A 12,500-nucleotide genomic window follows, 5' to 3' on the forward strand; every position below is an offset into this window, starting at 1 on the left:
GGTAGTAGAATCCGGTCTTGTTTTTCTATGGTCTCAAACTCGCTAACTTGCAAATCCTGGGTGTTGTTTTCAACAAATAATAACCCAAAATGATTGTCTTGATTCTTTCATGCATACTTTTCGTGCTGGTCTTACAGGGAGGTGTGTTCAGGTGCATTCTGGGTGTGCTGGTCTTGCAGGGAGGTGTGTTCAGGTGCATTCTGGGCGTGCTGGTCTTACAGGGAGTTGTGTTCAGGTGCATTCTGGGCGTGCTGGTCTTACAGGGAGGTGTGTTCAGGTGCATTCTGGGCGCGCTGGTCTTGCAGGGAGGTGTGTTCAGGTGCATTCTGGGCGTGCAGGTCTTACAGGGAGGTGTGTTCAGGTGCATTCTGGGCGTGCTGGTCTTACAGGGAGGTGTGTTCAGGTGCATTCTGGGTGTGCTGGTCTTACAGGGAGGTGTGTTCAGGTGCATTCTGGGTGTGCTGGTCTTGCAGGGAGGTGTGTTCAGGTGCATTCTGGGCGTGCTGGTCTTACAGGGAGGTGTGTTCAGGTGCATTCTGGGCGTGCTGGTCTTACAGGGAGGTGTGTTCAGGTGCATTCTGGGCGCGCTGGTCTTGCAGGGAGGTGTGTTCAGGTGCATTCTGGGCGTGCTGGTCTTACAGGGAGGTGTGTTCAGGTGCATTCTGGGCGTGCAGGTCTTACAGGGAGGTGTGTTCAGGTGCATTCTGGGCGTGCTGGTCTTACAGGGAGGTGTGTTCAGGTGCATTCTGGGCGTGCAGGTCTTACAGGGAGGTGTGTTCAGGTGCATTCTGGGCGTGCTGGTCTTACAGGGAGGTGTGTTCAGGTGCATTCTGGGCGTGCTGGTGTAACAGGGAGGTGTGTTCAGGTGCATTCTGGGTGTGCTGGTCTTACAGGGAGGTGTGTTCAGGTGCATTCTGGGCGTGCTGGTCTTACAGGGAGGTGTGTTCAGGTGCATTCTGGGCGTGCTGGTGTAACAGGGAGGTGTGTTCAGGTGCATTCTGGGTGTGCTGGTCTTACAGGGAGGTGTGTTCAGGTGCATTCTGGGCGTGCTGGTCTTACAGGGAGGTGTGTTCAGGTGCATTCTGGGTGTGCTGGTCTTACAGGCAGGTGTGTTCAGGTGCATTCTGGGCGTGCTGGTCTTACAGGGAGGTGTGTTCAGGTGCATTCTGGGCGTGCTGGTCTTACAGGGAGGTGTGTTCAGGTGCATTCTGGGATTATTGCTATCTTGAGGCAGTGGGAAGTGATCGCACCATTGACCAACAAAAACCTGGTCTAAAGTCAATAAAGCAGCATTTCATTGTTATTTTAACAGAACATTAGTAAAATGCTGCTAGACTCATGCACACTATGCTTGTTACACACACAGGGACACAAACACACACACACACAAACACACACAGGGACACACAGCATGCTGGAAGTTTAAAGGGCTAAGGGTTAGGCGTGTGTGTGTGTGTGTGTGTGTGTGTGTGTGTATGTGGGTATGTATGTGTATGTGTGTGTGTATGTGTGTGTTTGTGTATGTGTATGTGTGTGTATGTGTGTTTGTGTGTGTGTGTGTGTGTGTGTGTGTGTGTGTGTGTGTGTGTGTGTGTGTATGTGGTATGTGTGTGTGTGTGTGTGTGTGTGTGTGTATGTGTGTGTGTGTGTGTGTGTGTGTGTGTATGTGTGTGTGTGTGTGTGTGTGTGTGTGTGTGTGTGTGTGTGTGTGTGTGTGTGTGTGTGTGTGTGTGTGTGTGTGTGTGTGTGTGTGTGTGTGTGTGTGTGTGTGTATGCATGTATGTATGTGTGTGTGTGTGTGTGTGTGTGTGTGTGTGTGTGTGTGTGTGTGTGTGTGTGTGTGTGTGTGTGTGTGTGTGTGTGTGTGTATATGTGTGTATGTGTGTGTGTGTGTGTGTGTGTGTGTGTGTGTGTATGTGTGTGTGTGTGTGTGTGTGTGTATATATGTGTGTGTGTGTGTGTGTGTGTGTGTATATGTGTGTGTGTACCTAGTTCTCTCCTCCACTGAGCCTTCTTGGCTCCGATGGCTGCTCTGTTGTCTGACTCTCGCTCCTCCAGCCAGCTGAACAGACACCCAGACAACCTAAACGACAGCAGCAGCAACATTCGGATTTTAACCGCCTTTGTGCACACACAGACTTCTTGTTTTCCTCCTAGGCCCTCATCTCTTCTACAGGAAAGCTGAAGACATGAAAGGGGAGAGAGAGGGGGAACGACATGTAGCAAAGGGCCGCAGGTTGGAGCTGTACGCAGCAGTGATTAGTGACGATTCTCTCCGACCAATCAGCATTCTGCAAATTTTCACGTCAGCTTTTGGTTAGAGATGTTAATCTTCACCAATCTCCCAATTACGATTATCAGGTCAGCGATTCCATTCGATTCAATATCTCGATGCATCACGATGCGTCAAATCCATGTTTCTATCAAAGCCATGTAGGATATTTAATTCATAGCTTTTCAAGCTTCAATAACCAAACATTCTGCAGTGCTCTAATACTAAATAACTTGGATACATAAAACTATACAGCACTGAGCACATGGCATCTCCTAAATGTGCAAAAACATACCAGAATATGTAAACAGAAATGTTGTTAGGCCGACATTACATTATAAACAGAAATAATCCATTATGAGCCGGCCGATTATCGATGCAGCATCGTCAATGTCCACGATTCCATGCATCGATTATTTGATTAATTTCACACCTCTACTTTTGGAACCTCGACGGAGGTGGTACTAAATAAAGGACCTGTTAGCAGGTACTATTTATCAGAATGGAAAACCAAAAAAGGCGAGCAGAGTCGAGGTGAAGCGAGCAGGTACCGTGTGGTGGAAAACCGGGAAGACCGGTATCTACCAGACCGAATAGCAACGCAGATTTGAACGCCTCATTTCGGTGCCAATTAAATACCTTTTGCTCTGCTCTCTGTTGCTCCGAAACAGACGTTAGAGGCAACAGGAGCATCGCTGCACGTGACGCTAGTTAACACTACACTTGTCAGCAGGTAACGTTAGCCTAGCGTTAGCTAGCAGCTGGATTAAACACATTTAAAATGCTGACAGCTGAACGGTGTAAAGGGTGACTGTATTTCACTGGAGAGGATTCCAACAGCCGGACGTTAAGCATTCTGCAGCTGCTGTTGTTGGAAAAACAACACAGACGGTGCATTCACTTGAAACTGTTAAGCCTCGTGGTGCATTCAAAGTTATTGTAAAATACCCTATTCCCCTATTTTTTTAAGTAGCGGTTCAGGCACCGGCACCGTTTTAAAAGTATTGTTTTAGCAAAGGTATCGAAAAAAAATAAATACCCAACCCTAGTGAACACCAAACATATTTTTGTGTGTTTATAAAACAGTGAAGAAGTGGAATAATAGCTCTGGATGTAGGGTCGAAGAATAAAGTAAAGTATTGTGACCTCTGAGCCGTACCACTATTGAACTTATTTATGGTGATCTATTTCAATGTCTTCTTAATGGGACTGCATCCAGAGGTAAGCTGGTTGTCTGCTGCACAAAAGCCTGTTGATGGGGGCTCCTTACCTGGTGTCTTTATTCTGTGATCTTCCAGCTGTATCTGTTCCTTCTCCTCTGTCTTCCTCCTCCATCCCTCTTCCTCCTCCTCCTCCTCCTCCTCCTCCATTTATTGAGGAGACAGATTTTGAGTCGATTTGATTTCCTAACAGAGAAAAAAAGACATGAAGTTGTTGTACATTATAATGACAAGGAAAGAAATTCTACAAAGTAGTAGAGCTGCAACGATCGATCAATTAATCTATTAGTTGTCAACTATTAAAAGGTCCCATGACATGGTGCTTTTTGGATGCTTTTATATAGACCTTAGTGGTCCCCTAATACTGTATCTGAAGTCTCTTTTATATAGACCTTAGTGGTCCCCTAATGCTGTATCTGAAGTCTCTTTTATATAGACCTTAGTGGTCCCCTAATACTGTATCTGAAGTCTCTTTTATATAGACCTTAGTGGTCCCCTAATACTGTATCTGAAGTCTCTTTTATATAGACCTTAGTGGTCCCCTAATACTGTATCTGAAGTCTCTTTTATATAGACCTTAGTGGTCCCCTAATACTGTATCTGAAGTCTCTTTTATATAGACCTTAGTGGTCCCCTAATACTGTATCTGAAGTCTCTTTTATATAGACCTTAGTGGTCCCCTAATACTGTATCTGAAGTCTCTTTTATATAGACCTTAGTGGTCCCCTAATACTGTATCTGAAGTCTCTTTTATATAGACCTTAGTGGTCCCCTAATACTGTATCTGAAGTCTCTTTTATATAGACCTTAGTGGTCCCCTAATACTGTATCTGAAGTCTCTTTTATATAGACCTTAGTGGTCCTCTAATACTGTATCTGAAGTCTCTTTTATATAGACCTTAGTGGTCCCCTAATACTGTATCTGAAGTCTCTTTTATATAGACCTTAGTGGTCCCCTAATACTGTATCTGAAGTACTGTATCTGAAGTCTCTTTTATATAGACCTTAGTGGTCCCCTAATACTGTATCTGAAGTCTCTTTTATATAGACCTTAGTGGTCCCCTAATACTGTATCTGAAGTCTCTTTTATATAGACCTTAGTGGTCCCCTAATACTGTATCTGAAGTCTCTTTTATATAGACCTTAGTGGTCCCCTAATACTGTATCTGAAGTCTCTTTTATATAGACCTTAGTGGTCCCCTAATACTGTATCTGAAGTCTCTTTTATATAGACCTTAGTGGTCCCCTAATACTGTATCTGAAGTCTCTTTTATATAGACCTTAGTGGTCCCCTAATACTGTATCTGAAGTCTCTTTTATATAGACCTTAGTGGTCCTCTAATACTGTATCTGAAGTCTAATGGGTGGGCCAAATTCTCTGGGCGGGCAAAGCACAGAAAGGTGAGGTAACCTTTCCTCTTATGACATCATAAAGTGTACTGTCACTGAATATCTGTGATTTGTGGATAAAACAAGACATTTGATGACGTCATCTTGGGCTTTTTGGGAAACACTGATCCACATTTTTATCAATTAATCGACTATGACAATAATTGTTAATTGCAGCCCTAAAGTCTAGTGTACGATACAGTGTGTTCCTGTTGTGCTGTGTAGCCACTATCACTGTTAATACTACCATCACCACCTCTACCATGGGTCTTGTGGTCATCTGGGGGGTGTTGGCCATTGCTCGAGGTCTGGACTGTGTGAAGGATGTGCTGTAGCTGCTCATTGGTCAGACACACCACGCTGTGTTTCAGTCCTGCGTCCCCATTGGCCAGCGTGTCTTTTAGTCCCACCTTTCCACCGGCTCGTGTCCTACTGTTCTGAGGCTCTCCTGTTTTCCCATTGGTCCTCAGGGAGCCAAGAGTAGTGCTGTGTTTGTATCTGTCTGACTTCACCTTCACACACACACACACACACACACACACACACACACACACACACACACACACACACACACACACACACACACACACACACACACACACACACACACACACACACACACACACACTTTAACCATTTATTTATGTCCACATAAAGAAAAATAGTACAGGGACACAAATATTACAGATGCAGTACAATACAAGACAACTCATGGACCAGTGGCATGCTGCATATTTTCACAATATCACTTAACAAGCACAATACTCACTTCTCGAGGATATAAGTAGCACAAAACTCAGTTCTTAAGGATATAAGTAGCACAATACTAAGTTCTCGAGGGTATAAGTAGCATAATACTCAGTTCTTAATGGTATAAGTAGCACAATACTCAGTTCTTAAGGATATAAGTAGCACAATACTCAGTTCTTAATGGTATAAGTAGCACAATACTCAGTTCTTAAGGATATAAGTAGCACAATACTCAGTTCTTAATGGTATAAGTAGCACAATACTCAGTTCTTAAGGATATAAGTAGCAGTGTCTCCACCATATGTGGCGGCTGCCAATAATAGCAGATATGGCGCAGTACTTTGCAAGCTGTTTATCCTCTTTTTGGCCATCCCAAGTTTTTGCCTTACTACCAGCCTGTGTGTGTTTCCTAGGCTACCAGATATGAAGACTAGTAGTATGCACCTGTAGCCCAGCTCTGAGATGGTGTTTAGGAGTGGTTGGTATTTAACTACCTTGGTGTAGAAAGACTCCTCCATGCTGGAATCAAAGCTGCAGCCTACCTCTAAAACATGCACCTCCCTGGACTCCTCGTTGATAATAACTACAGCTGGTGTGTTGGCCACCAGGTACTAGAGAGTACTAGAGGTACTACTGCAGTGGGGGAACATGGATGGTTTTACCTGATGATGTTTGTACATTCTTACTGAGGGAGGGAAGTGATTTGATATGTCTTTCACTATGAGGTCTACTAGTCTGTCATGATGTGCTATGTACATTCCTCTGTAGGCATGGCAACCATTTAGGATGTGAGACAGAGTTTCAGTGATATGTTCTGAGGTGTGATGCAAGCAATGAGGGAGACCAGATAGAGAGGTTGAGTCTGGTAGGGAGGACTTGTAATCTGGCTTTTACTGTGAATGTGAGAATGTCCTCATTGAGGAATGACAGAGTGATCAGCAGAGGGAAGACATGCAAGTTTCCCCTGAAGTCTCAGTCCGGTCCAGTGTTGTTGTTGTTGATGTTGGTGTAAATCCATCAGAGTTCTCCGGGCTCCTGCAGATGTTAGCAGGTGACTGTGACCACCATATGTGGCTGTTGCCTTGACGACAGCGTGAGGGTCAGTTATAATGTCCTCTGAGACCATCACAGTCCCAGAGTCAGACCCCCCCACTCCAGTGACACTCCTGTTCTGATACAGAGGTCATTCAGATCTGGCCAGTCGGACCAGACCCTAAAACCAGCAGACACACACACACACACACACACACACACACACACACACACACACACACACACACACACACACACACAGACAGCCAGACACACACACACACACACACACACACACACACACACACACCCACAGGCAGCCCCCACAGACACACACACACACACACACACACACACACACACCCACAGGCAGCCCACAGACACACACACACACACACACACACACACACACACACACACCCACAGGCAGCCCACAGACACACACACACACACACACACACACACACACACACACAGCCACACACACACACAGAGACACACACACACACACACACACACACACACACATACAGACACACACACACACACACACAGAGAGACACACACACACACACACGCGCATGCACAGAGACACACACACACTTACAGAGACACACCCCCAGATGAATGTGCTGTCAGGAGATAAAGCAGTGAAAGGAGACACAGCGTGACCCTTACCTTGGCCACAGCTTTGACTTCTTTGTTGTGCTCCTGTGGCTTGGATGATGTCAGAGAGGAGCTCCTCCCCCCAGTGGTGGAGGGGTTGGTGGCGAAGGAGGCGGCTGCTCCTCCTGCCTTGCTCTTGGTTTCTCCGGGCCTCCCAGCTTTCTGCTGCCGGGCCGGATGCTCCTCTCCGTGCGCCTCCTCCACACAGGACGGCTGCCTGGAGCTCAGGACACTGGCTGCTCTGGGCCTGAAGGACAGCTGCTGGGTGAGGTTAATGCAAATCAGAGGAAATTATAAAAGACAGAGTTCATATGCATTTTAACCATTACTTTTCTATCACTTTTCCATGACTTTTTCTATCATTTTTCCATGACTTTTTCTATGACTTTTCCATGACTTTTTCATGACTTTTCTATAACTTTTTCATGACTTTTTCATAACTTTTTCATGACTTTTTCATGACTTTTCTATGATTTTTCATGACTTTTCCATGACTTTTCTAAGACTTTTTTATGACTTTTTCCATGACTTTTTCGAAAAATTCAATGACTATGTATTCCTGAAAATGTCAGTCGACATTATACAATAAGAATACTAATCAGTGTTAAAGTTGACCCTCAGAGGTTTAACTATAAATGAATGATAATGTCTGTGGTTCATAGTGGGATTCTTAATATCTCTCCCCGAATACAACGCTGAGGTTAAGACGATGTGAACTATCACTTTTCCATGACTTTTTCCCATGACTTTTCCATTACTTTTCTATCACTTTTTCATGACTTTTTCTATAACTTTTTCTATGACTTTTTCTATAACTTTTCCATGACTTTTTCTATGACTTTTTCTATAACTTTTCTATGACTTTTCCATGACTTTTTCTATGACTTTTCCATGACTATTCCATGACTTTTTCTATAACTTTTCCATGACTTTTCCATGACTTTCCCATGATTTTTTCATGACTTTTCTATGACTTTTTCCATGACTTTTCTATGATTTTTCATGACTTTTCTAAGACTTTTTCCATGACTTTTCCATGACTTTTCTAAGACTTTTTTATGACTTTTTCGAAAAATTCAATGACTATGTATTCCTGAAAATGTCAGTCGACATTATACAATAAGAATACTAATCAGTGTTAAAGTTGACCCTCAGAGGTTTAACTATAAATGAATGATAATGTCTGTGGTTCATAGTGGGATTCTTAATATCTCTCCCCGAATACAACGCTGAGGTTAAGACGATGTGAACTATCACTTTTCCATGACTTTTTCCCATGACTTTTCCATTACTTTTCTATCACTTTTTCATGACTTTTCCATGACTTTTTCTATAACTTTTTCTATGACTTTTTCTATAACTTTTCCATGACTTTTTCTATGACTTTTTCTATAACTTTTCTATGACTTTTCCATGACTTTTTCTATGACTTTTCCATGACTATTCCATGACTTTTTCTATAACTTTTCCATGACTTTTCCATGACTTTCCCATGATTTTTTCATGACTTTTCTAAGACTTTTTCCATGACTTTTCCATGACTTTTCTAAGACTTTTTTATGACTTTTTCGAAAAATTCAATGACTATGTATTCCTGAAAATGTCAGTCGACATTATACAATAAGAATACTAATCAGTGTTAAAGTTGATCCTCAGAGGTTTAACTATAAATGAATGATAATGTCTGTGGTTCATAGTGGGATTCTTAATATCTCTCCCCGAATACAACGCTGAGGTAAAGACGATGTGAACTATCACTTTTCCATGACTTTTTCCCATGACTTTTCCATTACTTTTCTATCACTTTTTCATGACTTTTCCATGACTTTTTCTATAACTTTTCTATGACATTTCCATGACTTTTCCATGACTTTTTCTATGACTTTTCCATGACTATTCCATGACTTTTTCTATAACTTTTCCATGACTTTTTCTATGACTTTTTCTATAACTTTTCCATGACTTTTTCTATAACTTTTCTATGACTTTTCCATGACTTTTTCTATAACTTTTCTATGACTTTTCCATGACTTTTCCATGACTATTCCATTACTTTTTCTATAACTTTTCCATGACTTTTCCATGACTTTCCCATGATTTTTTCATGACTTTTCTATGACTTTTTCCATGACCTTTCTATGACTTTTTCATGACTTTTCTATGACTTTTTCCATGACTTTTCTATGATTTTTCATGACTTTTCTAAGACTTTTTCCATGACTTTTCCATGACTTTTCTAAGACTTTTTTATGACTTTTCCATGACTTTTTCGAAAAATTCAATGACTATGTATTCCTGAAAATGTCAGTCGACATTATACAATAAGAATACTAATCAGTGTTAAAGTTGACCCTCAGAGGTTTAACTATAAATGAATGATAATGTCTGTGGTTCATAGTGGGATTCTTAATATCTCTCCCCGAATACAACGCTGAGGTAAAGACGATGTGAACTATCACTTTTCCATGACTTTTTCCCATGACTTTTCCATTACTTTTCTATAACTTTTTCATGACTTTTCCATGACTTTTTCTATAACTTTTTCTATGACTTTTCCATGACTTTTTCTATAACTTTTCCATGACTTTTCCATGACTTTTTCTATAACTTTTCCATGACTTTTTCTATGACTTTTCCATGACTTTTCCATGACTTTTTCTATGACTTTTCCATGACTATTCCATGACTTTTTCTATAACCTTTTCATGACTTTTTCTATAACTTTTCCATGACTTTTTCATGACTTTCCCATGACTTTTTCATGACTTTTCTATGATTTTTCATGACTTTTCTAAGACTTTTATGATAATGTCTGTGTTTCATAGTGGGATTCTTAATATCTCTCCCCGAATACAACGCTGAGGTAAAGACGATGTGAACTATCACTTTTCCATGACTTTTTCATGACTTTTTCATGACTTTTCCATGACTTTTTTATCACTTTTCCATGACTGTTTCTATAACTTTTTCTATGACTTTTCCATGACTTTTTCTATGACTTTTCCATGACTTTTTCTATGACTTTTCCATGACCTTTTCTATCACTTTTCCATGACTTCTCCATCACTATTCCATGACTTTTTCATGACTTTTCTATAACTTTTTCATGACCTTTCTATGACTTTTTCATGACTTTCCCATGACTTTTCTATGATTTTTCATGACTTTTCTATGATTTTCCATGACTTTTCCTATGACTTTTCTATGACTTTTCCATGACTTTTTCTATGACTTTTCCATGACTTTTCTAAGACTTTTATGATAATGTCTGTGTTTCATAGTGGGATTCTTAATATCTCTCCCCGAATACAACGCTGAGGTAAAGACGATGTGAACTATCACTTTTCCATGACTTTTCCATGACTGTTTCTATAACTTTTTCTATGACTTTTCCATGACTTTTTCTATGACTTTTCCATGACCTTTTCTATGACTTTTCCATGACTTCTCCATGACTATTCCATGACTTTTTCTATAACTTTTCCATGACTTTTTCTATGACTTTTCCATGACTTTTCCATGACTATTCCATGACTTTTTCATGACTTTTCTATAACTTTTTCATGACCTTTCTATGACTTTTCCATGACTTTCCCATGACTTTTCTATGATTTTTCATGACTTTTCTATGATTTTTCATGACTTTTCCATGACTTTTTCTATAACTTTTCCATGACTTTTTCTATGACTTTTCCATGACTATTCCATGACTTTTTCCATGAATTTTCCATGACTTTTTCTATGACTTTTCCATGACTTTTTCAGGACTTTCCCATGACTTTTTCATGACTTTTCTATGATTTTTCATGACTTTTCTATGTTTCATGACTTTTTCTATGACTTTTCTATGACTTTTCATGACTTTTCTATGGCTTTTTCTATGACTTTTTCATGACTTTTTCATAACTTTTTCATGACTTTTTCATGACTTTTCTATGATTTTTCATGACTTTTCCATGACTTTTCTAAGACTTTTTTATGACTTTTTCCATGACTTTTTCGAAAAATTCAATGACTATGTATTCCTGAAAATGTCAGTCGACATTATACAATAAGAATACTAATCAGTGTTAAAGTTGACCCTCAGAGGTTTAACTATAAATGAATGATAATGTCTGTGGTTCATAGTGGGATTCTTAATATCTCTCCCCGAATACAACGCTGAGGTAAAGATGATGTGAAAATACATTTATTAATCACATATTATTATGCTGTGTTAAAAAAAATAATAATTCCATGACTTTTTCAAAACTTTCTGGGTCTTTTTATGTTTCCAAAACCTTTCCAGGCCTGGAATTTGCATTTTTTAAATTCCATAACTTTTCCAGGTTTTTTCAAAGTATGCTGGAGCTTTTACGGCTGTAAGGATGATTCCTACCTTTGCTGGATTCTTCTCAATGCCTGCAGTGAAAGAAAGACAGTAAGCAGCTATGAATATTACACACACACACACACACACACACACACACACACACACACACACACACACACACACACACACCAATAAAAGCTAGTTTTACAATCTTAATATGTACTATGTAAAAGTAATGTGCAAAACTAAACATATTACATTTTAAGATGAAGTATCACTGCATGTAACTGAAATACATAAACTTAAAACAGCTAAATAAACTAAAAATTATCACTTATTCATTTTCTATCATCTGTCATTTAACTAACTGACCAAGTTATCATTTCAGCAAATTCAGCAATTTTATAATATACACAGTATATATATATATATATATATATATATATATATATATATATATATATATATATATATATATATATATATATATAAAATATATATGAAAAAGGTCTCACCATGAGTGAGTAAAATCAACTTGGGTTTTCCATTTTCAAGTTCAAACAGCAGGCCGTCTCTGTTCACAGAAATGGGAAATGTCAGCAAACAGTGGAAACACAATAGAGTAAAAGTAGTAAGCACACTGAAAATGTACCGGTTAAAGTATCAGTTCTGTTAGTGTTTCATTAAACCAGGGGTGGTGAACCTGTGGCTCTTTGCCTGCTCCTATGAAGATCTTACTGTGTGGCTGGTGTAAGAAATAAAAATAATCAGTCAAGCTGGCTATGCTTTATGAGGATACAAATCATAGTTGAATTATAGTTGTGTGTTTAGTGGAAGAGCACTGTGACAGCTTAGTCAT

General features: G+C 40.0%; 1 protein-coding gene across 1 annotated transcript in view; it reads right to left on the reverse strand.

Annotated features, from left to right (window-relative positions):
- The window catches only part of ccdc66 (coiled-coil domain containing 66), a 61,466-nt gene that overhangs the window by 34,544 nt on the left and 14,422 nt on the right, over nucleotides 1-12,500 (reverse strand). Inside the window, exons 2-7 of the mRNA XM_028575104.1 lie at nucleotides 12,157-12,215; nucleotides 11,708-11,730; nucleotides 7,342-7,587; nucleotides 5,144-5,393; nucleotides 3,543-3,678; nucleotides 1,989-2,083 (exon numbers count right to left, since the gene is read on the reverse strand). Of these exons, the coding sequence (XP_028430905.1) occupies nucleotides 1,989-2,083; nucleotides 3,543-3,678; nucleotides 5,144-5,393; nucleotides 7,342-7,587; nucleotides 11,708-11,730; nucleotides 12,157-12,215 (809 nt within the window). The remainder of the gene's footprint in view (nucleotides 1-1,988; nucleotides 2,084-3,542; nucleotides 3,679-5,143; nucleotides 5,394-7,341; nucleotides 7,588-11,707; nucleotides 11,731-12,156; nucleotides 12,216-12,500) is intronic.

This window comes from Perca flavescens, chromosome 4, assembly GCF_004354835.1.
Source record: "Perca flavescens isolate YP-PL-M2 chromosome 4, PFLA_1.0, whole genome shotgun sequence".
Classification (NCBI taxonomy): domain Eukaryota; kingdom Metazoa; phylum Chordata; class Actinopteri; order Perciformes; family Percidae; genus Perca; species Perca flavescens.